Source organism: Peromyscus maniculatus, chromosome 20 (assembly GCF_049852395.1).
Source record: "Peromyscus maniculatus bairdii isolate BWxNUB_F1_BW_parent chromosome 20, HU_Pman_BW_mat_3.1, whole genome shotgun sequence".
In the NCBI taxonomy this organism is placed as follows: domain Eukaryota; kingdom Metazoa; phylum Chordata; class Mammalia; order Rodentia; family Cricetidae; genus Peromyscus; species Peromyscus maniculatus.
In genome coordinates this window covers 5,205,418-5,231,905 of record NC_134871.1, presented here as the reverse complement: position 1 = coordinate 5,231,905, position 26,488 = coordinate 5,205,418, and the positions used below count along the sequence as shown (strand labels likewise).

Genomic DNA, 26,488 nt, shown 5'->3' with positions numbered 1-26,488 from the left:
CCCAGAGAGACAAAGGACAAGGAATAAGAGACAAAGACAGGGGTAGAGGATGAGGGAGAAGGGGAAGGGAACAAGGGAAAGAGGACAGGAATATTTGTCCCAGAGGACAAAGGACTGCCTCTGGATAGAGAGGAGACAGATGTGGCCCATAGGCAAATGGCAGTTTATAAAGGTAAAAGGGGAAACTCTGTATTAGGATGAGGTGGTTTAATTTTAATTGGGCATGTTAATTGTGTGAGTCAAAGGGGGCTTTTGATTGCTGGACTTCAATACTTTGATAGCTCTACTTCGGTAGTCAACTTCAGAAGGAAGAAGTGGCCAAATAAGGGAATAGCCCTTGGTGGCTAGCTTTAGGGGTGTAATCTAATAGTTTTTAGCAAGGCAGAGAGAATGGGGGAGAAGGGCAAGGCCTGCCAGAGCCATTTTTGTGAGCTGGCTAGAATCCCTTACCTTTGCCTTTGGCTCCATATTAGATAGAAGGGGTGGACGCCCTTTTTAGTATCAAATATGTATGTCAAAAACAAGCAAGACAGGGCACCTACTTCCAGCTCAAAGCACTATGCCTCCTATTTTTATAGTTTTATTGGTCCAGAAATGTACATTTCAAACACAAAATCATGAACACTTGAAATGGAAACCTGCATTTCCTTGTTGGATCGCTCAATTTTTAAAATTTAAATTTCTAATAAGTTTAATGGAGTTTCTCCACATGGTTGAAATGGAAGTTGGCTATTTGGCAACTAGATCTTAGGCACAAGGCTTCTCTAGATTTGTTTTCTTTTTCCTAAAAGCAACTGGGAAATGATTCAAGGGCATTAGCACACTTTTGTTCTTGTCTTTTCATTTGAACATTCTGGAAATGGTATATGATTATGAGGAAATCTATGCTTTGAAGCTAAGTCAATATCTACATTGAAAAAGAATCAATAGCAATCTGTAGAAAAGCATTTGTTTGATATATCAAGAAATGTAGGCAATCTAAGATGCTCCAACACAGACCCAGCAAGTACAGTGGAAGTCACATGTATTCCTACCTCATGACCAAGATGTTTCCTTCTAAAGGAAGTGGCACTTCACTGGCTTGTTTGTGCAGGTGTTTAAATACCTACATTGTCTTCTTCTATCTTCTCCTTGCAGAAGAGGGGTTCTTTGGGGATAGGTAGACTCTAGAAGTACATCCGTTAAATACCAACCTATCCGATCATATCTCTCCTCCACACAGCCACAGCACACTCTCCCAGATGTCTTCATTTGGATGCTCAGTAACAACAAGAGAGTAGCCTATGCCCGCATTGCTGCCAAAGACCTGCTTTACTCCCCCATCAGAGAGCAGATGGGCAAGCACTGCGGGAAGATCAAAACCCACTTTCTCAAGGTAAGTTGGCTTGAGACCAAAAGAAGACCAGCTTCTTTTGACCCTGAGTGGCTTAGAATTTTTAGCATGTGTCCATGTCTAGAACTCCTTCCAGTGTTTTCAGAAACAGAGGACAGCTGGGAGACCTCAGGCTTCTTGAGCTAAATTCCAGTTCTGTGCTTTCTTGTAGCTTTCCAATTATTATGTCTTCAGAGACAGGTAGATTTCTCTTTCAATCTAACGACCAACCGTCTAGCTTAGATTTCCACTCCTTTGATTACTAGCAAGACTGGACATTTTCCCTATCTGGTTCTCCTGTCATTTTCTCCTGTATAATTTTTCCAAGGCACCTTTTCACAGGAGTTAATCTATATTTTTAATGTATGTTTTAAATTAACCTCATCATACATACAATTAATATGTTTGTTTAAATTCAAGCCTGTCCTGGTCATGAAGGCCTTCAATCCCAAATACTTGGGAATCTGAGGCCTTTCAAGGTCAGCCTTGGCTACAGAGTGAGTTCAAGGCCAGCTTGAACAACTTAGTGAGATACCATCTTAATTTTTTCTTAAAAAAAAAAAAGAGGAATGGACACATAGGGAAGATGTAGTTCAGTGTAACAAACCTGCCTAACATATGCAAGGTCCTAGGGTCAACCCCCAGTGATGAAAAGAAAAAGAAAAAATGAATGAGTAAAAGAAAGAAAGGAGAGAGAGAGAGAGAGAGAGAGAGAGAGAGGGAGGGAGGGAGGGAGGGAGGGAGGGAGGGAGGGAGGGAGGGAGGGAGAACATTCTTTTTATAAGGGTATTAGTCATACTAGATTCAGGGACCATCCTATTCCAGTACAGTCATTTAACTAATCACATCTGCAATGACCCTCCTTCCAAATAGGGTAACAGTCTGAGTGCTGGAGATTAAGAACTAAAGCAGATGAATCTGGGAGGAATGTAATTCAACCCATAACAGAATTCTGGGCAAATATTTATGGCTGTGTGATCTTGGACAAGTTGCTTAATATTCTCCATCTGTTTGGAGAATGTTTATTCTACTTTTCATCCACTACATGGATGTGATTGTGAGACTTCAGTGAGTAAATTCAAGCAAAGAACACATACTAGCACTTCCTGCAGAGCAATCACTCAATAAAGGCCTGTGTTCAAGCAATGGGCATCCAGCGTCCCAGAGGACGCTGTTAACCCCTTCAGAACTGGTCGGTTGTTGGTGGCTGTGGTGCTTGATCTGACTGGATTTAGAATGAATATGAGACTCGGTCCAGGTGCATTTGTGATGTGGGAAGGACCACCCTATGTGTGGGTGGCACCATCCCACGGCCTGGGGTCTCAGACTGAATAGAAAGGAGAAAACGGGGAAAGAATTGAGCAGAGGCAGGCATCCATCGGTCTCTGATTTCTGATTGGCCCTGAAGTGGACCTGATGGACAGACAGCCACTTCACCTCCCACCTCTATGCCTTCCCTTAAACCACCACCCAAAGTGAATCCTTCCTTCCCGAAGTTACCCTTGTCAGAATTTGACACAGCAGTGAAGGCAGGTTTTGCTTATTTCTTTCTTATTAACCCAGTGGCTTTGCTTATCTCTATCTGTCCGGTATGTAAATTAACTTATAAATTCTGCTCCTATAAAACTGTAAGTGAAAAAAAAGGCCATTTTTTTTAACCCAAGTCATTCATTCCCAAATATGAGAGACTGTATTTAACCTTCTCCATTCAAAGAGTGCTGCAGACGCCAGAAAGATTTGTCTTAAAAATAGCAAATCATTTCCAAAGGCCCTGTGCTAAAAATACTAGAAAACGGTATGAAGTTACCCTCTGCTAAATATTGTGATGTATCCTGGCACCGTACAAAATTAGAGCAAAGAGCATCTGTCGCATCCAGCCAGGGCATAGATACAGTTCAGACGGGAGAAACCAGCCTGTGTGTTATCTTTATCAATTTTTTATGGCTTCCTTTATCTGCATTTTCCTTTGCCACTGGAATTGCCATGAATGATAACTTTCTAAGTCTCCTTGAATTCAGTTACTTCCACAGGGAAACATATTGAAAGGGCGATTTAGCAGGAGTGTTTTTCCTTCCTGTTTCGACTGTCACCTTCCATTTCAACTCCCTCCCACCCACCACTTCTTTCTATTTATTTATTTTATTTTTCTCCTTCCTTAAATAGTAAGCCAAAAAAAAAAAAAAAAACAAGGCTGTGTCAAGGAAACCCAGTCTCATGCTGGGTCCTTAGTGGAGAATTCAGAAGTGGAAATAAAGAGCCTAGACTGTAAATCTCTACAGTCTCTAAGCCAGAAATTTATTCTATGACACAGCCGTCTGCTGGGTGGCTTTTGTAGACAGCCCCTGTTCAAAGACCTGTAGGAGGTTGTGGTTGTCACCCTGGAAAGTCGTGGAGTTTCACGGTGCCCACGGGTCAGAAGAAGACTTGCTGGAAGGTCTACAGTCAGGAAATACCCAAACGTTTGAAAGCCAAGTTTGTCAGTATCTTGCTCCGGAATATCTACTTACAGCCTGTTAGTCACTCTGCCTGTTGCTGAGAACGTCCGGCAGGCTCAGTGGCGGGGTTGAGTCTTTGTGCTTGGACGCACAGTGCTAGGTGACACAGTCCTTCCTGGTGGGGAAGGACTGGTGACAGAGTGGATCTGTGACAAGAGCTTGCAGGAGAGGCTTCCTTTGGAGTGGAGATCAGGAAGCAGAGCTAATGGGCCAACACAAGGGAGGAGACCATCTTCACAGGCCCCCACCCTTTCTGCCAATTAAACAACAGACCCAAAGGCTCTACAGCCTCCCAAGCAGTGCCAGGAGCCGGGAAGCAAGTGCTCAGATGTCCAGGAGAGACATTTTCCTTCCGACTCTAACAAGGACTCTAATGGGCGGAACTTCTAGTCCAGGGCCCAGTTTGGGAGGTGGGAGATAGATGTGGCCTGGGAAAGGCTAAGACTTGAGCATTTCATCTCACGCAGGATTTCGATGTTGGTTATCAGACTGTTCCTATGCCTCTCCATTCTTTGCTGCTTTTAGCTGACCTCCATTCTAGTCTCAAGAGGTTGAATAAATCAAACGTGGATGTGTGAGAGCAATTTTGATTTGTGAATGCTGATGGGTTTTTGTTTGTTTGGAAAATTCGCATATTATGACTTTAGGAATGTAGCAGTATCCTGTGGAATTCGTTTGTGGTACACACACACACACACACACACACACACACACACACACACACACACACAGAGTTTGTTTACCATCAGTAGAAAATGATGATGTTTTCCATTACTTGGGAGAAATATAGCATAGTATGTTAATAGTAAGTTAAGAGCCATGCAACTTAAAAACTTAAAGCTAAGGTCTGTGGGTCAGCAGGCCCAAACCGACAGAAAGAGGTATAGAAGCTCAAAGTCCGCCCTGGAACTGCCGAATCAGAATCTGCACTTTAACTAGATGCTCAGGCCATGTGTGTGCATACACACACACACAGCATGTGTGAGGAGCAGAGTGGGTCTCTGCACAGAGCTGAGGAGGCCAGCCTGGTCTACAGAGCGAGATGCAGGACAGGCACCAAAACTACACAGAGAAACCCTATCTCAAAAAACCCAAAAAAAAAAAAAAAGTATTGCAGAACCATTGGGAGACGGAATGAAACAGTGTGTGTTATGACGTGCAGGTGATAGAACATTTCTCAAGAAGAAACATTAAACCAGGGCCTACACCCATGTAAATTCTCAACACGTGTCAGGCATTATTATCTTGGCGAATCATAATATTTATGCCACAAATATTTGCTGCATTCTTCCAGCGCCAAGCACTCTTTTCTAAGACTTGGAAACAGCGCTGGGACACACCAGACACAAACCCCGGCCTTTGTGAATTGATGTCCTAGAGATGGCTACAAATAGCATAAGAACTGCTGTTATTACCACAGATAGCCTTAAGCTGACACATACTTACTCTGCTTTCTTTGGTTCCATCCCTCTCTCCTCCCCTCTCCCTCTCTCCCTCCCTCTCTGCCTCCCTCCTTCTCTTCCTCTCTCTTTCCCTTCTTCCCTCCCTCTCTCCCTTTCTCTCTTCCTCCCTTTCTCACTTTCATTCCATGCTGTAAATCAAACCCAGGGCCTTCCAGATGTGAATCAAACAGTATAGAACTGAATTAGATTATCAGCCTTCTCAATAAATATTTATTTGCTTGAACAAGTTTTCAAATCATCAGAGAAATGAAGGAAGGTCATTTATCTTATTACAGTTTTAAAAATTATAGGTTGTAGAGTAGTGGCCTTTACTCAAAATGAAGTAGGTTTGTTTTATTTTTTTAGCTGAGTAAATAACAGTATCCTTCTTCCTAAGGATTGAATCCCAATTCCTCTGCACTGGTCTCATGCTCACTGGTGTGAGTTCTTCTGGTCAGAAAGCTTTCTGTACCATTCTTGGCACAGCATAGACACTCACTAAATATGAGCGCCCACTACCAGATCTATGCTTGCATCCCTTCCCCCTTCTGGGATGCTTTCCTGACTGGTCCTACTCTAAGGTACTGTCTCAAGCTCAGCTAAGCACCATAGTGCCCTCCTATCCACTGAGAGAGTGTTCCAGACACCCAGGGAGGGGCTGGCATGCAATTACAACACACATACTATTTTCCCTGCATACCTATAATAAAGTTTAATTGACAAATGGAGGTTTATCACAGTAACTAATAATAAAATGGAATATTTATAATGGTACACTGTAATAAACCTCATCAATGACTTATTTCTGAAAATTTCACACTTAATACTTTTACATCATGCGACATTGAACATGTAGAAGGGGAGAGAGAAGTACGGGGAGCTGTGCATTTGAATCTTAAAGAAAGGATGGAACACAGAGGTTCCTTCCCTTTCCCAAAGATTACTGGTTCTCAACCTTCCTAATGCTGCGACACTTTAATAGAGTTCCTCACATTGTGATGACCACCAACCATAAAATTATTTTCCTTGCTACTTCATAACTGTAACTTTGCTACTGTTCTGAGTCATAATGTAAATATCTGTTATGCAAGATATCTGATATATGACTTCCAAAGGGAGTCACAATCCACAGGTTGAGAAACACTGCCTTAGATTTTTTTCTCTTTTCTCACTTGTATTAGCTACTTACTTTGTATCTATAACCAAGTACCCGACAAGAAACAACTTGAGAGGGAAGATTTGCTTTTGGCTTCCAGTTTGAAGCCGAACAGTCTGCCACAGTCTGCTGGGAAGTCTGGGTAGGGGAAGCATGATGTGGCTAGTCACATTCTGTCCACAGGCAGGAAGAAGAGAGATGAGCGCTTCTGTTCAGCTCACTTCCTCCTTTTCCTCTCTCTATTTACTCTGGGATTCCAGCTCATGAGATGGTGAAGCCAGCTTTCAGTGTGTGCCTTGCCCTCGCTCCTTCCACTTAATCCTACGTCAACACTCTCACGGACGCACCCAAAGGTGTATCTCACTGATCTGTTAGATGCTTATTAAGCCAATCGAGATGATAATAAAAGTTACCCATCCATCACTTGAGTGAGTGCCGGTGTCCAGGTTTGAGCTCTTGGAGGACAGGGCTGAGTCCCAGAATCTGTGATGTTCCCTGGCACTAGCCCATTGGCTGGAGCCCAGGGGCACTTGCGGTCATGGTTTGAGAGAGTCGTTCCAGATCTGCTTTTGGAACCTTCAGAGCCAGTGACAAAGGCAAACAGCCATGCTCAATTTGGAGTCTAAGCCTCCCCGTGGGTGCTTTAGAAGTTGTCAGAACAAGTTATGGCTGTGGTGATAGGACTTTACGATCTTCCGTGGAAAGAACTCAGTGTAGGAGAGAAGTTACTGAGAGGCAATTTCAGAACCCGCCATGAAGAGGCACTTAGAAGAGTCAATAGAATCCTGAGAAGTAGCCATGTCTTGAGGGCCATCGGCTCTGCTCAGATCGACTTAAGTGCCATTGCCTCTGCTCCTCGGAAGTCCTGAACACAGCGGAGCTGGTGTCTGGAACTTTGCAGGTGGGGACAGGGAGGTCCCAAACCTGGTGACTAAGAAGCAAAAGAGGCACATTGAATTCACCCATCTGTGTCCTTGTGGTCTTGGGGTCTAGGAACCCCACACGTACATTTGCACCCCCACACCACTCCCTGTTCCCGTCTCAACACCACACACAAGTACCCATCCCCCACCCGCATTACATCGGAGGCCATCACAAGAGAGGTAGCAGAGAACATAGGGGGAGCATAAGGCCACACTGCCTGAGGAGGAGGAAGGATCTGAAAATGTCTGCCAGGCAAAAGGGCCTGGGAGAGCAGGCAGGACCTCCCCTCATGCAGAGGCGTGGGACAGGAGAGTAGGACAGGCAATCCTGGATAAATGAGGGCACAGAAACTCCGGCAGTAACCCAGTAGCCAGAGTTCTAGGAAGGCAAGGCCAATTGGAAAGCATGGTGAAGAGGCGGGCTGTGGGCTCAGCCAAGGGTCTCCATGTGGACTCATCAGTCCCGAGCTCCAGTCTTGGGTGTGCCAGTTCAAGACTACGGGGACACAGACACTTGTCTATCTGAGCCTAACTCTCCTGTTCCATGAAACAGGGCAATAAGCACACCTACCTGTTAGGCTTAAGTGATCCAGGACCTGGCAGTGATTAGCAGAGTCCATGCTTAAGGCTAAGGCCTCCAAACCCCGGTCATCCTCCGGAGTTTTGCATTGTGGTAATTGGGGCCATTACTTTTCAGTTTTGTGATATAAACAGAGCCTAGAGTGTGGCCCTCTGTACAGACCTCGAGGTAATGTGTCCAGGAAGGATCCCTTTTCTCAGAATAGGGCCCATGCTTGCCTTCTGGTGCTAAAACAGCCTTCCTTGTCCCCTCTCCCCAGCTTCCTGGGAAACGGCCGGCTGGCTGGACTGTACAGGCGAAAGTTGATATATATCTGTGGCTGGGCTCCACCAAATACTCCAACACCATTTTGGACAACTTGCCCATGGGCTATGAAGCAGAAATGCCCTCCAAGGCATCTGGCACCCATCACCCTCCATCAGCCCTGCTATACCAAGGTATGGTGCTCACAGGACAAAGAGGGGCAGGAGACATCTCTAATGGGCTTTTGTGTAAACAGTGGCGGGGACAGCATTCATGCATTTGTGATGTTTTAGTTGGGACCAACTCCATTGCCTTCTTTAGTACAATTGCCAAGTATTCTCCCTTCCTTCCTTCCTTCCTTCTTTAGTGCAATCCCAAATGGGCTTCCTTCCTAAATGGATGTCCCATTTATTTATGCATCTGTGAGTAGAGCAACAGCAGTGTGGACTTTCTTCGTAGCTGGACTTCATTCAGATGTGTTGGGGTTCTGAGCAGAAAATTCTTGTGTTGATATGACTCATGAAAGCAAGGTGTTTTGTTGGTTTTTTTCCTTTTTGCACAGCATTGAGGTTTGAACATTGTACATATCCTTACAGTGACCCAGTGCAAACTGGTATTGGTGAGGTCACTTACGTTCCTCTGGCCCAGTTCCTGGCTTGGCTGCTTCTTCATAGAAAGGCAGCATATTTTATGAAGTTATTTAATCCATGGAGTCACTTTTTATCAGTGTCACTAAGTTTACATATCAACACACATTTAAGTTATATTATTAGTATTAATGCCTTACTTTTGCCTTCTGCTCTGTTTTCAAGTCACTTTAACTTTTGTGCTTTTTTAGCTGCCGAGTTCAGACAAAGCAGATTGCAGTTGGCCTTCACTTCTACCGAAGTTGAATTTAGAGTTGAGCCAAAGCTGTCAACACTGAAGTCAAACACGCCCAGGTCTCCACTGTTGTGAGACATCCTTCCGTTTCGGTTGACCTTGACTGCCAGTGTGCTCCAAGTGGCTCCCTAGTCAGAGAAGACAGGCTTCTGGGCATTTGTGTACAGTGGTTCACCTCATAGATTCTGTACTCAATGTCAACACACACGTGTGTTATCTTTGGGGAAAATACATAACACAGAGTGCCAAGTACTGTGCCGTATATGCTACACATGATAGCTCGTTCAGCCCTGGGAAGATCCTTTCATTCACAGATGGGGAGAGTACATTTCTGAGACATCCAGAAATTGCCCAAGATCACTCAGCCGCTGAAGGGTTGAGAAAACCATCTCCAAACTCCACTTTCTTATCTGCTTTCCATTAAGTCATTGAGAGCGCTTATCTTTGGACAAATACAAACATCTCTACAGATCCAAAGGCCCAGACGTGTTCACTGTTTCGGCTACTAACAATTGGGGGGGGGAGTGGTAGGAGAGGCTTTTCTGGTGCTTTGAGATGCCACGCAGCATGTCGTTTTCATGGAGTTACCTAATGACCTTCTGCTGAGCACTGACATTGGTGGCATTGGCTGCCTTCCACACCGACTGGTGAATTTTATGCTCCAGAGGATATCCATTCAGCAAATAATTACCTGGCATCTATATATGGAAGGCCTGGTGGAAAACCTGGCAGGGGGATGTAGAGATGAGCAAGAGGTGATCCTAACTTCAAGTAGGGCATCCAGATGTGGCCTTGATAACCACAGGGGGCCCCCACAGCATGAGGAATCTGGCTAGATTACTCCAACAATCAGAACTGGTGAGATTCAAGGTTCCTAAAGAAACCCCAAATGTAGACTAAGTAAGTGGCACCCCTAGAGTTGTGCAGTGTTCTTATCAGAAGAGCTGCTAAAAATCTCGGGGTTAGTCATCTCAAGGGCAGCTGCTGGGCATTCTCTCAAGGGAGGGGACCTTCCCAAGTCTCACTGAGAAATCTGCTGAACTCGGAAGTATGTGAAGCAACACATGGCTGTCTCCCAGCTGACTCCTGTCACTTTGTCACTTTGTGACATCTGCTGTGCGCTGCTTTGTTTACTGCTGTCATTTTAAGGGACCCTCTTGTCGACAGAGCCCAGCCTGTCAACATTAGAGTTAATTGGTGTCTATGGAGACAGGAAGGGCTTTAGAACTGAGCCCCCCAAAATCGCTTCTCTCATTCTACTGACTTACTCGGAGTTTGCAGAGCCTTGCACTGTTAGAACCGAGGTAGACTTAATTGGGCAATGTGCACAGCTCGAGTTTCCTAATTGCCTGCAGGATTAGAATGGGGATTGAGAAGGTTGCTGCATTTTTAGGCCCCATGCTGGTCCTCACGTAGGCCAGATGGTGTCATGGGGTGTGGAGACAGCAAAGTTCAGGTTTCATAAGTCACCTAAGGCAGTACCTTTTGACAACCTGCCTTCCCTGTCCCTCCACACCCTGTCTGTCAGAGTCAAGTTCTCTATCCTCTGAAGAGGGCAGCAAGGTTTTTTCCCCACCCCTCAGTGTGTGGTGATCTGGCCCTTCAAACTTTCACCCACAGGGGACACTGTTGTCTTCTTAGACCTACCCCTTACATCTCTTCTGTCCATCGACAGCTTGACCTACAATGCTATTCTCCTGATATCTTACTCTGATATCATCTGCTCCTGAGCATACACACACACACACACACACACACACACACACACACACACACACCCCTACCTCTTCAAGAGTCCCATGTGGCCTCTGGCCCTTTCCAGTGCTTCATGCACATCTCCAAGGTCCGAGGTCATGTGACTACCACTGTCTGTGACCCTTATTTCCACACAAAGTAGCCAAGACTTCTGCTACCGAATGACCTGCTGTTACTGATTTTTTAAATTGGCTCATCCTATATGCTTGTTACAGCCACTTGAGGTTCGAATCCCTGCCTACCGAACACCACCATCCTGAAAGTCTCTGTTCAAAAGACCAGCCACCTCCCCTAGAATCAGCTCCCTTGTATTTGAATGTGCTTTGGTGACTACGACCTGTTTCTCTTATGTATACATCATCTTATTTCACAGGAACAACTTGTTACGTTTTGTGTTATTTTGCTTTTCCCACTATGTACTAGAGTCTCAAGATCCTGCTGTTTTGCTATGTATACTTCAAATGTGTTATTTTTAAATGCTTAAAAGCTGCCTGACATTTCTCCTATCTGTTCATCTCCAAGGTCTGAGGTCACATGACTACCACTGTCCATGACCCTCACTTCCACACACACTTCTCCTGTCCATTCCTGCTGAGGTGATACCCAGGTTGCTTCCAGATGCTCCCCACCACGGGCAACATTGCCACAATCAATAGGAAGAGCACACCAGCACCTTCTTGCCACTTCTCAGTGCCAGGCACTGGCCTCAGCCCTCAGCCTCCTATAACAACAGCCTTATGAGGAGTTATGATTAGCCTCCACTTTACAGAGGACTGTGCTCACGTTCCTGTGTGGACATGTGGGACTTATGCCTAGAAGTTGCTGGAGTGGATTGATGAAGGTTGGGGAGGGAATGCTCATAGGGTATGTGTGCCCTTCATTTAAGTAAGCTGACCTATTTCAATGAGTACGCAAAGGGTTCCTTCACAGTGATCCCCATGCCAACACAAACACATGGGTTATACTAATGTAGTGCCTTTCAGAGATGTGGAAATGGGTGGGCAAGAAGGCAAAAGGGAATAAGGGAACATGAAAACAAGGAGTGAGTTGGAAGAGCCAGTGGAGGTGAGACTCCACGGACCAAAGACCGTAAACAGCTGCGCTGTCCTCCACTGAACGCTGACCTCCTCCGACCTGTCTCTCTTTGTGTTCCATCTTATCCAACACGTGCTCTCTCCTTGTCTTCCAGGCCCTTTAGCCAGACCTCTCAACCATTCAACCACACCCTCCCGACACTGTGATCTGGGTTCTCATCTAATCTTCAGCCTTCTCTAGGAGCTTCCAAGGGCAAGGACTGTCTCAGTCCTGATACAATCAATTGTGCCTTAGAGACTAATACCAAAAGTCTACATAATAGGCACTCAAAATGCCAAAGTAGAAGAATAGATGGATGGGTAACTCAATACATCTATTGAGTTTACTGAAGTAAAAGCTATTTGTAAAGCAGCTGTATATACCTGTGTATGAGCCTGTACATGCATGTGTCCACATGTGTTCATGTGGACGGACGGACACACACACACACACACACACACACACACACCACACAGAACAAGAGATTCCTAGTGACTTAAGCTTGCTAAAATATGACATTTGTGGGGGGGGTGGATTTTGGAATTAGGCAGAAGAAAAATCTGATCTCTGCACACTTAGGAAAGTATGTCGTCCATTTTGGGATCATTTTCCTCATATATTAATGGGGAGAGAATCGCATATTTCACATGGTTGTGATGATGATTAAGAAACACAGTGTGGGGCCGGGCGTTGGTGGCGCACGCCTTTAATCCCAGCACTCGGGAGGCAGAGGCAGGTGGATCTCTGTGAGTTCGAGGCCAGCCTGGGCTACCAAGTGAGCTCCAGGAAAGGCGCAAAGCTACACAGAGAAACCCTGTCTCAAAAAAACCAAAAAAAAAAAAAAAAAAAAGAAACACAGTGTGGTAAAAACTCAAGGGGACATGTGCTTCTAAGGGACTCTGCTCTAGTACCTCTCTACCTGGTCGCGGAGGAGGGCAGGACTTGTGTCGCTGTGGCCTTTCTGTGGATGCACAGCCAGCTGTCACTTGTGGACACGCGTTCACGCATACTACTCCTAAAAGCCTATTTATGTTTTCCCTTTCCATAATTCCTCCACAGCCCAGCATGTCTTCCAGCTGAGAGCACACATGTACCAAGCCCGGGGCCTCATCGCAGCTGACAGCAATGGACTTTCAGATCCCTTCGCTAAAGTCACATTCCTGTCCCAGTGCCAGACCACAAAGGTAACCAGAGAGCCCACAGCCTCCTCCCTGCTGCTGTAGCTGATGCTCAGTGGAGCTGGGGAAAGAAAGAAAAGGCTCACACTGCCCGTTGCATCTCCCGGTAGGCCGACTTTCAGACTCAGAAGCCAATGCTGGCCAGGAAAGATGCCCACAGAAGGTATATTGGTCCCCTTGAACCACTGTCCAAAAGCAGATGGACAAGTCTTAAAGCTAAGACAAGGGCAGGAAAGAAAAATGGGAAGAGGAGCCTGTTGTTTCCCAGTCACGGCAGGAGTACCAGGTGTGGAAAGCAGTGAGGGAATGAGAAAGGAGAAGCCAGCATGGACAGCCCTCCTGAGACTTAGACTCTGTCATTACCTCAGGGGATCTGCTGGGGTCAGGGGGAGGGGCACGGTCCAGCTTTCCCATCAGAAAGTTCTAAACTTTGCACTTAGCAGCTAGGGTGCTTTTTACCGACACTGTGCTTCAAGCCCTCTCCCCTGGAGAACACCGCTTGGTGATAGGTGCTTTGTCACAGGAGATGGGCAGATGGTGGCCTCCTCTGCTTCCTTCCTGTCTCACACACCAAGCACTAGCTCGGAAAAGGGTTTTTAGTCAGCTCAAGTCCTGCAGGAGGAGATCCTCTCACTCAGTTGCACTCACCAAAGCTTTACTTGTTCTCTAGTTGTTGGCTGGGGAAGGGAAAGATGGAATTGGCCATCTCAGAGAGGAAATAAAGAGACATAAGGTCACCCCCTGGTTCATCTGCTCGGCAGCTGTCACCAGACAAAGAGCTCCCTAGACCCCAGTTCTGTCATTCCAAAGCAGAGCTTTTGTGAAGACGTGAAAAGTTAAGTGCATAAGCGACTGATGAATGGCGGCCATTACATTGACTGGTGTCAAGAGGGCACACATCTTCTCCAGGACAAACCCCATGGCCCAGTTGATGGATTCGGCTATATTTTGATTTATCACATGAGAGTGTGATAGGAACCAGCATGACATCCATTTAGCCAGTGCCTGCTGAGTTCTGCATGGGCTCTAGGAGATGGTGGATTGTAGCTGGAAAGTTTTTCTCCGGGTTCACCAAGCCCCTGAAGTTCCGCAGCCCACTTATAAAATAATCACTCAGAAGCTCATATTAATTAAAACTGTTTGGCCTAATGGCTCAGGCTTCTTGCTAGCTAGATCCTACATTTCATTAACCCATTTCTATAAATCTATACCTTGTCATGTGGCTCGTGGCTTACTGGTATCTGTACATTTTGTTTCTCATGGTGGCAGCTGGCAGTGTCTCCTGACTCAGTCTTCTGCTTCCCAGAATTCTCCTCTCTGCTTATCCCGCCTGTACTATACTTCCTGCCTGGCTACTGGCCAATCAGCGTTTTATTTATCAATCAATCAGAGCAACGCATTCATAGCATACAGAAAGACATCCCCAGCACTTCCCCTTTTCTTTTTTTCAAAAAGGAAGGTTTTAACTTCAACATAGTAAAATTACATATAACAAAACAATTATCAAGCAAGAATTATAGTTATAATATCTAATCTATTTGTATTTGGCAAAATTAAAGAAGAGTGGGTGGGCCAGACTGTAGCTAGAGTTTTCCTGCCTTGCCCACAGTCAGGACAAATCTTTGTCACCCACCCGTCCCACAGTTGCTCAGACCCAACCAAGTAAACACAGAGACTTATATTGCTTACAAACTGTATGGCCATGGCAGGCTTCTTGATAACTGTTCTTATCGCTTAAATTAATCCATTTCCATAAATCTATGCCTTGCCATGTGGCTTGTGGCTTACTGGCATCTTCACATGCTGCTTGTCATGGCGGTGGCTGGCAGTGATGCCTTCCTGTTCTTTCTTTTCTCCTCTCTGTTAGTCCCGCCTATACTTCCTGCCTAGCCACTGGCCAATCAGTGTTTTATTTATTGACCAATCAGAGCAATTTGACATACAGACCATCCCACAGCACTTCCCCTTTTCTTTTTTTAAAAAGGAAGGTTTTAACTTTTATACATCTCCAAAGTCAGCTTGGTATATTTGGGAATTTGGGCGTAGCTTCTCTTACTACTTCCTGCTGGAGGGGGGCGCTGTATCTTATGGGGACACAAGAAAATTTTAGGATCATGGAGTAGTCCGTGAGACTGTATCATCTGAGCCAGTTGCCTTGAAATGGTTCTGGATGTTGGATCATCTGGGCCATGTTGTGATCGGAGACCTTTCAGGTGGTCTTTGCTGGTCAAACCTGATGTATCTAAATCTGGAACAAATCCATAGCCTCTGGCTTTCTGTGGAAACAAAAGCAGAGTCTCCTTTCCAAAGCAACATATCCTTACATCCAAATTTTGAAGTCAAGGTACCTTTAAAATATACATTTTGGCATAACTCAACAGGTTTTGTAATCAAATGTTTTTCTTCAGTTACAAATATCAAAGAGAACATAATCCAGATTCTCTGTGTGGTAGCCATCTTTACATGGCTTATTTTTTATATTATGTTGAACCTACTGCTTTAAACTGCAGCATTCTAAGACTGAAACGGTGCTGTGGCTGCTGGCTCCGCCCACTTCAGCTTCCCAACATGGCGGTGGTACCTTTTCCACCAGCTCTGGGAGCCATCAACTCTCAGAAATAGTGGGTCTATGCTTCTATCAAGGCAGCGTGTAGCCCAGAAACCTCTTTTTGTTTTGTACTAGCAAAGGCTAAATCCACCACACAGCTTAATGTGCCACTTGTAGATGCCTCATTCCTGCCATACTGCAGGTGGAGCACACACTCCAGGAATCCGCCATAGTAGCTCAAACACTCAGGCTGCCACTAACTTGAGAGAAACAACTAGGAACTGTTTTTAGCTCCGTTTTAGAATCTTTTTTTCTCAGGTTTGAGGTAGAAACTCGTACCAACACATTGGGTGCCATTTGTAGCTAGAGTTTTCCTGCCTTGCCCACCCACAGTCAGGACAAATCTTTGTCACCTGCCAGTCCCACAGCCGCTCAGACCCAACCAAGTAAACACAGAGACTTATATTGCTTACAAACTGTTCTTATAGCTTACATTGATCCATTTCCATAAACCTATACCTTGCCACGTGGCTTGTGGCTTACTGGCATCTTCACATGCTGTTTGTCATGGCGGCAGCTGGCAGTGACTCCTTCCGCCTTCTTGTTCTTTCTTTTCTCCTCTCTGTTAGTCCCACCTATACTTCCTGTCTAGCCACTGGCCAATCAGTGTTTTAGTTATTGACCAATCAGAGCAATTTGACATACAGACCATGCCACAGCAGCAGACCCTCCTCCTGCATAATGTATGATGCAGTCATGGATTTGGCCCTCCAGACAATAGGCTGGTTGTACTGTGCTAAGCCCTATGTGCCTGGCTGTGCAAAGGCCTCCAGGAGCCATTTGGAGAGATGGGTCCATTCTGTCTCAGAGAAGTGTAGAGAGACCTTGGAAGGAAAGTATCCCCATTGTCACCCATTGTCTAATGGAAACAAGAAGGCAGAAGACCTTCCTCTTGGCTGGTCTTTGTGGTGATATATTGTTTGTAATCTAGAAAATAAAGCCTGCCTGAACAAGACAAGGACACGACAAGCCACTAGATTAAACATAGAGGACAGGCAGTGGTGGCACATACCTTTAATCCTAGCACTCAGGAGGCAGATATTTCTCTGGATCTCTGTGAGTTCAAGGCTACATGAGATTAATCCAGTCTAAAAGAGAAACAGAGCCAGGCAGTGGTGGCACACACCTTTAATTTCAGTACTTGGGAGTCACACACCTTTAATCCCAGCACTAGGAAGGTTGAGACAGGAAGTGATACAGCTGGGCAGAGAAAGGAATATAAGGTGGAAGGAGACAGTAACTCATGCTCTTTTTCAGGCTGAGGAGTTGGTGAGGTAAGATGTGGTGGTGTGACTTGCTCTGCTTCTCTGATCTTCCAGCTTTCACCCCAATATCTGGCTCCAGGTTTTTATTAGAAGACCATTTAGGATTTGTGCAGCAGGTTTTGAGAGGACATGCACAGCAGTGACTGTCCACATAGGTCCTGGAGAGGGGCCAGGAGAGAGAGAGAGCACTGCCTGTAAAGTGCTTGCCAGGCAAGCATGAGGCTCTGATTTTATTGCTAGAACTTAGGTAAAAAGCCAAGTGTGGTGGTATACACTGTAATCCTATTACTGGGGAACTGAACGGAGATGGGCAGATTGCTGGGCTCACTGGCTAGCCAGCCAATCCCTAGGTCAGTGAAAGTACTTGTCTCAAAAAACAAGGTAGATGGCTTCTGAGGAATGAAACCAGAGGTTACCTTCTGGCCTCCACATACATGTACACATACATGCACCTGCACATATGTGCACTCCCTACAAACGTGTACACACACACACACACACACACACACACACACACACACACACACACACATCAATACACAACTGTAGAGTTCTATTGCTCTGGTCCAAATCCAATGTCTCATACTTACTAGATATATGACATTAAGCAGAATTTCCTTTAGGGCTCAATTTCTTCATCTGTGGTAGACATGATGGCAACATATACATCTCCCTAATAAAGAGATGAAATGAAATGCCAACAGCTTAAAACAGCTTCTGCCTCACTGCTCATGATGGCTGCTCTTGCAACTGCCATCCCCAGACAAGAGCAGTCTCGGAAGGTGGATCCAAGGGCCATCCACTTGCTTCAACCATGCAATTCCAGGCCCTCTGAAGTGACCCTGGGGGAGCCTGAGTGAGCTCACCCGACTGCCACATCATTATCCTGCTGGTTTTCATCTCCATACAGCATGCTGGTCTAATTGAGATTCATATCTCAAAGGCACAGATGGACTTTGTTTATCAAATAATCATCTGAAAGGGAAAATAGGTTCTGCTGAACCCTGGATCTGCCTCTAATTTTGAACCAAGTGCCCAATTTTTGCTAGTAATAACAGCTGTCACTTATTCAAAGCTCTCATATGCCAGACACAACAATCAGCATTTTGTGTACATTGTTTACCACCCCTCACTGTAACTTCCCATTTTGGAGATAAAAAAAAGTAAGGGTTAGGGATTGTACAGCTTGGAGACAGTGGGCCAAGATGGAAACCCAGGTCTCTCCAATTCCGAGGTCACCTTTGCCTAGCCATTCTGTCTTGGTTTTATTTAGAAAGCCCCAGGTTTTCCTGTCCTGTCTGGGTGTTGGGCTACATCGGAGGGCCTGGTGTGTGACTGAGGGCCTGGTCTATGGATGGCAGGCCTCCTTCACACTTCTACTGGGGAAAGCTGAGTCTGAGGTCCTGCAAGCCCAGCTAAGCCCAGTGTTCACAAGGTAGCGCCCATGTGGCCTGGCACTGGTTCCCAGGAGAACTGAGCACCTGGCGTGTGGAAGAGCCAGCCTCGAAAGGACACCCTGCACATTAGTCCTTTACACAGTGACTTGGTGGCCGGGGATGTCCAGTTATTGCAGACACTATGGAGAAACAGGATTTGAAGGATAAGGAAAAGAGGAGGACACCACAGAGAAAGGGTTTGAGAGCTGATGAGGAGAGGAGCCAGATGTGTGTAAGGAGACGAGACAGAAAGAGAGGGTGGGGCATCTTAGATGGTAGAGATGGTTAAGCCTGATGAGACTGATGCTTAGTCCTGAAGTCATTGATGGTTAGACAAGATCACCCAGTGTACCAAGACTGTCATAGAGTAGGCATTTAGGGTGTGTGTGTGTGTGTGTGTGTGTGTGTGTGTGTGTGTGTGTGTGTGTGTCTGTGTCTGTGCAAGGAATTGGACCCCAGGCTTGACAGATGCTAGACAGGTATTCTAGTCCTGAGCCACTTCCCAGCCCTCAATGTGTACTCACTTATAAACAAATATGGACCGAGATGGAGTATATTTAGGGAGGGTAGCAAGCATTTACTGAGCACCTACTGTATGCCAGGCAGTGACTATTCTTTACCTCAGACAAGATGAGTGTTAGCCCATTTAAAGAAGGGAAACACCAGACATTAAGTCACCTGTGCAAGTTGGTCACAGGTAGTTAATTAAGCCCGAATTCCATTTAGTCTTTACTCCTACTACCATATTCTATCCAGGACATCTGACTAACTGTCCACAGTGCTAACAGAGTCTTACCCTGAACTTCCAAACGTTGCTTGAACCTCAGTTCAGTGCATGGCTCCTTAAGGAATTCCTTAAGGAACAAGGCTAATCACAGGTAGTTGAGCAAAGTGGGAGACTTTTGTTTGGGTGAGTCGTTCAGGACCGCTCTAAAGTGACCAGGTGACATTTTACACATGGTGGCAACTTGGAGAACAGGTGAGTGCCCTCTCATCCATCCATGCAAATGGCTATCAAGCACCCACTTTGCAGAGGATACAGCCTAGCACACTGTAGGTACATGATGGATGAAGGATGAAGACTGAATGCTGGCCTCTGGAATGTTATGCAACGGCATTTCCAGCCACAGGGGAAGGAAGTGATTCAAACACGTCTGTAGGGAAGACGCTGTGAAGATGTTGACTGTTTTGACATGACACTGCCAGTCAGGTGTGTGCTGCAGAGAGCTCACCTGTCTCCTCAAAAAGCGACACGCACGGAGCACACATGAGATGGTGTTGCTCCTGTTTATCGGTTGGTTGAACTTTTGTCTTCCTATGTCAGAAAAGCTAGATTTTCCAGAAGCATTTTAAAACCGCATTGCATCTGAGACACGAAATAGTCTAAAATAAAAACTCAAGAAAGGAGGTGAGCTGCAGGACACGATACTTTCACCGCTTACATAAAGAGCCATAAAGCTATTCTTCCGTAACCACAGTGCAAACAATTTAACTGGAGCTGGCTGGCGCTACAACTGAGCTGGCAGTTTTGTGTAAGTCTGAGGGTTAGTGCAGGCCAGTTCTTCCTCCCAGCCCTCCTGGAGTTGATAGTGGTGGGTCAGGCACAGTTCTGAGGTGCTGTGGAAATTTCCCCAGGATCCAGCAGCTGCTGCACACATTCACTTACGAGACCCATTTGAGTGCACAGCTTGGAAGAGAGCTGTGACCATGGACTCTTTCCAGTACGGGCTCCACATAGTGATGGGCAGTGTCTGCCCAGGTGCGGGACCACCTGCTCGGCGAACAACTCAACCTTTCATCTGTGAAACTGGCCTCTTTCCAAATGTCTAAATAAACAGAGAAGGGAATTCAAATTTAAATAATATCCTCCCCTCTAAACGTTCCTCTTGAGCAGCCTGGGAAGGAAGCTCTGGGCCAGTTCTGATGAGGCCCTCATGGTTCTAGACCAATTCTTCATACTATCATCCTGCCTTGATTTTTAGTTTCTCCATCTGTATGATGGGTATAGTCCATTACCAATGTCACTATTTGCTGCCATGGCAACTCCTGTGAAAGAAGGATGTCATGTCCAATGGTGAGGGATGATTCTGGTCTATTCAGAGTAGTCAATGAACAGCCACACAGCTGTAGATTTCTACATAAAGTATATGAGATTTGAAAGTCAACATTAAAGCCTGTGGTAACAAGATTATATTTGATCCCCTCCCCCTTTTCTCAGTGGAGGGGATCCCTAAAGTTGAGATGCCAGTGGTATTTACCTGGTAAAAGTGGATGATCCAGATGGAATGTCAGTTTGTCGTCTGAAGACTCTGGACATGTGAACCTGTTTCTTGGTCTTCAACCCGCGTGTACCCAGAATGATTTTGAGGTTTGGATGAGACAGTGCATGCACAGCGCTATAGAAAGCACATAATAAACACTCAGTAAGGGCAGCGGACGCCATCATAGCACCATGGTAAATTAAAGTTGTTTATACAAATAGGTCGCTAAGCAGTACTCCACTAATGAGACATTATGAATACAAAGTTTTCTAGAGACTGTGAATTTGCATTCCCTGGCATTGAATAAACAGCTGCCATGGGTTCTCCTTGGCCTCCGAGTTTCTGTTGAACAATTCAGCTAAATGGTTCCTTTGTGGTTTTCTTCCAGATCATTTCCCAGACTCTCTCTCCTACCTGGAACCAGATGCTGCTCTTCAATGAATTGGTTTTGCACGGGGAGGAGAGGGAGCTGGCGGAGTCCCCGCCCCTAGTGGTGGTGGAACTCTATGACAGTGATGCTGTGGTAAGTGTCACCAGGCAACAGTGACTGCACCTTCTTCCAAAACCTCTACTGTAGGAACTGACTCAAAAATCAATGACACTGTGAGTGGTCAGGGGCCAGCGGTGGCTTTCACCTTAGCGTGCTATGATATACAGAACCACGTTGATGATAGCCACTGCTTTATTTAGGGTTTGTTCTTCAGAATTCCCTTTACATTATAATCAAAATTGCATCAAATTAGCAAAATTCAGTCAACACCCACTTCTATAGGGATGTGATGCTTGCTTAAGCCAACCCACAACTACCATAACCCCCTAGCTGGTCCCATGTTACTGATGTTTATAAAACTTCTCCAAGCCTTTTGCAAACATGTCTGTGTTGCTCTTACCTAGCGGGAGGGAAATGCATGGGCATCTTCACTGACTCAGACTTATAACTGGGTCACTTCTTTTACCTGTCTGTTGCTTAGCCCTGCAACAGCTTATTCATCACGGCCTTCTTTGGTGATGAACCAAACCTCTCCAAAGACATTTGTGCTCTGAAACCTTAGGTAACTCCCAAAGCTGACTGGTGAGTTTAAGTGACTATGACAAGCATTCTTCTCTAAGTTAAGAAATCTACAATGAATGACGAAGATTTATTTCTTTTCTTTGACATCTCTATCTCCACAGGAAGCTCAAATCTATAAAGTATAAAGGCTGTTCTGAAAAGATTTCCAAAGCCTCCTTACTCCTAGTGTGCGCATAATAGCCCTGGGATGGGCTAAGCCCAGGGAGGAAACAAAATGTGAGATTCACGAAGATTTTAGGGACCATGAGGAACATGAAGATTTTGTCCTGCCCTTCTTGCTCTCTAGAAAGGAGGACAGTTCTAGAAAGTCCAAGTGCCTTCTTTAAAGTCAGAGCTAGTGAGAGACAGAGTCAGGACAGGAAAACACAACTCTTGGGTCTACTCTTTCATGTACAGTTGGTGGTTGTGAGCGTGGCATCTCCTCCCTTGGCCCCTCCACAGCTACTATATATTGGGGTTGAATGTATTTATTTTCCTGTTCAGCATGCAGTACAGATTTTCTGGAGGAAGACCCACAATGTAAACACCCTTTCACTCTTCTTCCTTGGAATACACGTTTCATCGTAAGCATCTGTTTTCTATTTGAAAGGGAATCTCACATCTTTGGAGTCTTTTGCTAACCTAGCCTGCTAGTTCTTGTACTACCCACTGCTACTATATTACTTTCTATTTCCTTTCCAGATCCCCACTCAATGATGCCCTTTTCTCAGAGAAAAAAAATTAAGCTAATGCTTTCAAATATAACGGAAAAAGGATTGTGGGAAAGACATACAATACAGAAAGTTTGTGCTTTCCTCCTGGAGAAATATGGAAAGACATGCATACGATCATGTCCCTGGGCTGCAGCTAAAATGAACCTAAACTATGATAATCAGATGATTAGAATTGAATTCTTCTGGCCTGTGTTTCTAGTCTAGAACTTTCTCTCATTCTCCTGCGGCTTGCAGTCCATGAGGGTTGATGGGCACTGTAAGAAACGCATTTACATTTGGCAAATTGTTTGCTCGGGTTTATGCTCCCCTTACATTTCCAGGGCTCATTGGAGTTAACCATGCCCAATAAAAATGGTTAACAAACTAATTGCTAAGCAGAACAGGCATTTTATACCAAGCTGTCCTGACTTCATCCATCCTCCCGAAGGATGCCAATGGAACCCAGCAGGCATTTCTGTTTGTTTTCAAGTGTGGCTGAGCTAAAGCCTTGTTTCCGCCTCCTTCCCTGGCGGCAGTGCAAATGCTGGTTCATGAATCCAAAGGCAGTGGTGTAGCATGACTGCAGAAGCCTGACCTCAAACAAAACAGAAGATGGGCGCTGTCCTTGGACTACCAAGATTATGTCTACCAGCTGTCACTCAGCAGATACACGCTCAGCGGGTTCCCAGTCTAGAGGATGCAGTGTGAATGAAGCAGGGAGTCCTACCCATATGGAACTTATATTCTCATGATTCTGGAGATAAAAAGCAAAGTAGATCAGATACTATAGCTCCTGCCTTTCCTGCATGAGCATGGGCCTGAGAGCTGGCTTGGGGAAAAGGCAGGTGCTATAAATAGTTCTTAAAGAAACTCAAAGCCCATACATGTACAGACATACAAAGGTCATTTCCCCTTTTTACTACCCTCACTTGAACATACTGACCTCAGTCATCACCGTTACCATCAGCATCAATATTCTATTACTATGGATTAGGCACATAATACAAATGATATATAAGATTATATTACTTCTTATGATCTTGTGAACAGAAATAAGCTTTAACCCTATTTATGAGCCTCAAAAAGGTTGAGTGCCTGGCTTAGGTCACAAAGCTAGAAAGAGGCAGATTAGAGACCACAGACTCGGGTTTACTTAGGTCTAAAGCTCATGATCCTGTCCACAGTAGCCTTGGAACATCTGTTGTTATCTTGTGTTTTCTTTTCTCCTTCCAGTCTACCATGGTTGATTACTCTAATTAAGCTCTCTATAGAAGGAGTCTTGAACCAGTGAGGCCCCAAGATTATATCGTCTTAGCATTTCAATGGGGGCCTGAGAGTACCCTCTGTCCCCCAAGCCATGGGTGGGACTGGGCAAGAGGTGCTTGGTAGAGGGCAAGAGGAGAAAGCCGATGCTGTCAACTTTGTAAAAATGATTTGCAAAATTGCACTGTTGCTGGTCAGAACTAAGTAGATGCCAATTAAAAACTCATTTCCTCTCTAGGGGAAGCCAGAATATTTGGGTGCCACGGTGGCTGCTCCGGTTGTGACCCTAGCTGACCAGGCCTATGAGCCCCCCAAGCTGTGCTACCACCCCATCTTCTGTGGGAACCTCTCTGGAGGGGACCTTCTTGCTGTGTTTGAGCTGTTGCAGGTAAGAGGTTCAGAGCATCTGTACCAGATGTTTTTTGCTCTGGTTGGCCAGAGATGTAGCTCCCCTGGATGTGCTTGCTATTCAGTGGAGCAAACACCTGGTCCATCCTTGTCATCCTGTGCCTGTAAGTGTCTTCTTTGGGGGACTAGAAACTAACATTCAAGAACTTTGATAGCATGAGTTAGTCTCAGAATTGCTGTACCACAAGTCAGAATCCTAGAATGAAAGATCCTTAAGGGTTGGGTCATCAATGTTTGAGCTACAGCAGAATCCCTCAGTCCCATCAGACCATGAAAAAAGAAGGCATCAGGCATTTGTGGGGTACTTGCCATGTGTCTGAAGTTATGGTTCTGGCATCTCTTATCGTTGAACATACCAGACCCCTTCTCAAGCCTCTGGAGACACATATTACCATTTGCATTGGAGAGACAGTGAGCTGAGGACTGGTGCGCTTGGCCAGCCTCATCTCCTTCTGTAGACAGACGATTAAGCTGAGCTCTGAACCTGGGCCTTTAAAGCTTCTACTTCTTATACCATATCACATTGTTCTCCAAGGTCAACAAACTCCTAGTCCTTCCCTGCAGTCCTAGAGGGTGTGTGTGCACGTGCATGTGCATGCGTGCGTGTGTGTGTGTGTGTGTGTGTGTGTGTGTGTGTGTGTGTGTGTGTGTAGGAAGGAGAGCTGAGTTTCTGAAGTTTGGCTGCCCAGGAGAGAACAGGACTTGACGAGGACAAAGGAAAAGGGAGCATGGGCTCTCCAGAGGTCCCTCTCCGGGACCTGCACACTCTGAGGCACCAGGTGCTGGTGGCTCTTTGCCTTTGGATTGGGTCGGTCTTTCATCTTCGTTCATACAGGATGCTGTAACAGAATGCCGTTGACTAAACAACCCAAACCACAAACATTGTTTCTTAGATATTCTCAGAGCTGAGGCTGGATTCCAAAAAGGCACTGATAGATCTGGTGTTGGATGAAGGCCCACCTCCTGGTTTGTAGACGGCCGCCTTCTCATTGTACCGCATGTGGCTGGGAGAATAATGTTCTTCTTGGATCTCTTATTATAAGAGACTCATCACATTCTTGGGGACTCTGGATTCTTCTCTGAGGCCGAACCTCCAAATGTCATAGTGGTGGGGTTACAATTTGAACATACAAATTTGACCTTGGATTAATAACATTTTTTAAAGGAAAACCTGATTTTCAGAAATCCCAATTCAAAATAAAACAAAACTTAACTCACTTGGTAAGGAAAACAGAAGGCACACATTCCTAACACACACAGCAAGAATGAACACAAAGGTAGGGGGACTAGATCCCATGGAGAGAAATCTCAGACCTACCACTTGTTATAATGTGCCTTTTTCTGTTTAAAAATATAGGCTGTTAATCACTCTACCCAGAGTGTCTTGTACAGAGCAGTCCATGAATACTATTTTATTATTAATAATATTGCTATGCCACAGGCTATTGAAGCAAGATCTTTGGTCCCAACTACTGATTTTAGAAATCAAAATGGATAGAAAGGCAATGATGTGATCAGCATGGCAGGTCAGAATCTAGATTCTGGGTAGGAAGATTTCTAACCAAAATGGAGGGCTAAGACAGTGCTCATTATTAAGGACAGATTTAGGTTAGACATATTTGCATTCAAGCTCAAATTCTCTTTCTGTCTGTAGCCTGGAAGCTGCAGTTGGATGCAGTGATGCATTCTTTTTTTTTTTTTTTTTTTTTTTTTTTTTTTTTTTTTGGTTTTTCGAGACAGGGTTTCTCTGTGTAGCTTTGCGCCTTTCCTGGAGCTCACTTGGTAGCCCAGGCTGGCCTCGAACTCACAGAGATCCGCCTGCCTCTGCCTCCCAAGTGCTGGGATTAAAGGTGTGCGCCACCACCGCCCGGCGCAGTGATGCATTCTTAAGTCAATCCTATCAGAGACTTTATCTCCTGTGCTTTGAGTCACCCAAGGAAAAACTTTTTATGGAGAAAATGGCAGCTCTGGAGAAATAGTAAACTCTGCCAGGGAAGTAGAGTCTGGATAAGTAGGAGCAAGGTAATGAGAATTCAAGGACTGGCTTCATCCAGCTCCAGGCTGTTGGAGTCCAGCAGAGTAGGAAAGCAGAACTAGAAAGACAGACACTAATTCTAGGATGTTAGCGTGATAAAACAAGTGGTCTCCAATAAAACCATCTGTAGCCGGATAGCTGTGTGCCACCCCAAAGTGTGGGTATCAGAATGGAAGGCGGCCTTCCAAACCAGCTGTCCAGTCTTTTCTCAGATGAGAATCGTGAACGTCAGCACACTGTTCGGGTTCAAGCCCAGGCAGACACCAAACAACACTGAACCCATACTCAAGGAGCTCCGCCCTAATCGCTCCCGCTCTTCTAGAGGAAGCCTTTGTGTTCTGTTCCTCT

The 26,488-nt window shown here is 45.4% G+C and overlaps 1 protein-coding gene across 1 annotated transcript in view; it reads left to right on the top strand.

Annotated features, from left to right (window-relative positions):
* The window catches only part of Fer1l6 (fer-1 like family member 6), a 127,336-nt gene that overhangs the window by 44,530 nt on the left and 56,318 nt on the right, over nucleotides 1–26,488 (top strand). Inside the window, exons 17-21 of the mRNA XM_006990681.4 lie at nucleotides 1,223–1,375; nucleotides 8,228–8,405; nucleotides 12,982–13,106; nucleotides 21,059–21,193; nucleotides 23,936–24,085. Of these exons, the coding sequence (XP_006990743.1) occupies nucleotides 1,223–1,375; nucleotides 8,228–8,405; nucleotides 12,982–13,106; nucleotides 21,059–21,193; nucleotides 23,936–24,085 (741 nt within the window). The remainder of the gene's footprint in view (nucleotides 1–1,222; nucleotides 1,376–8,227; nucleotides 8,406–12,981; nucleotides 13,107–21,058; nucleotides 21,194–23,935; nucleotides 24,086–26,488) is intronic.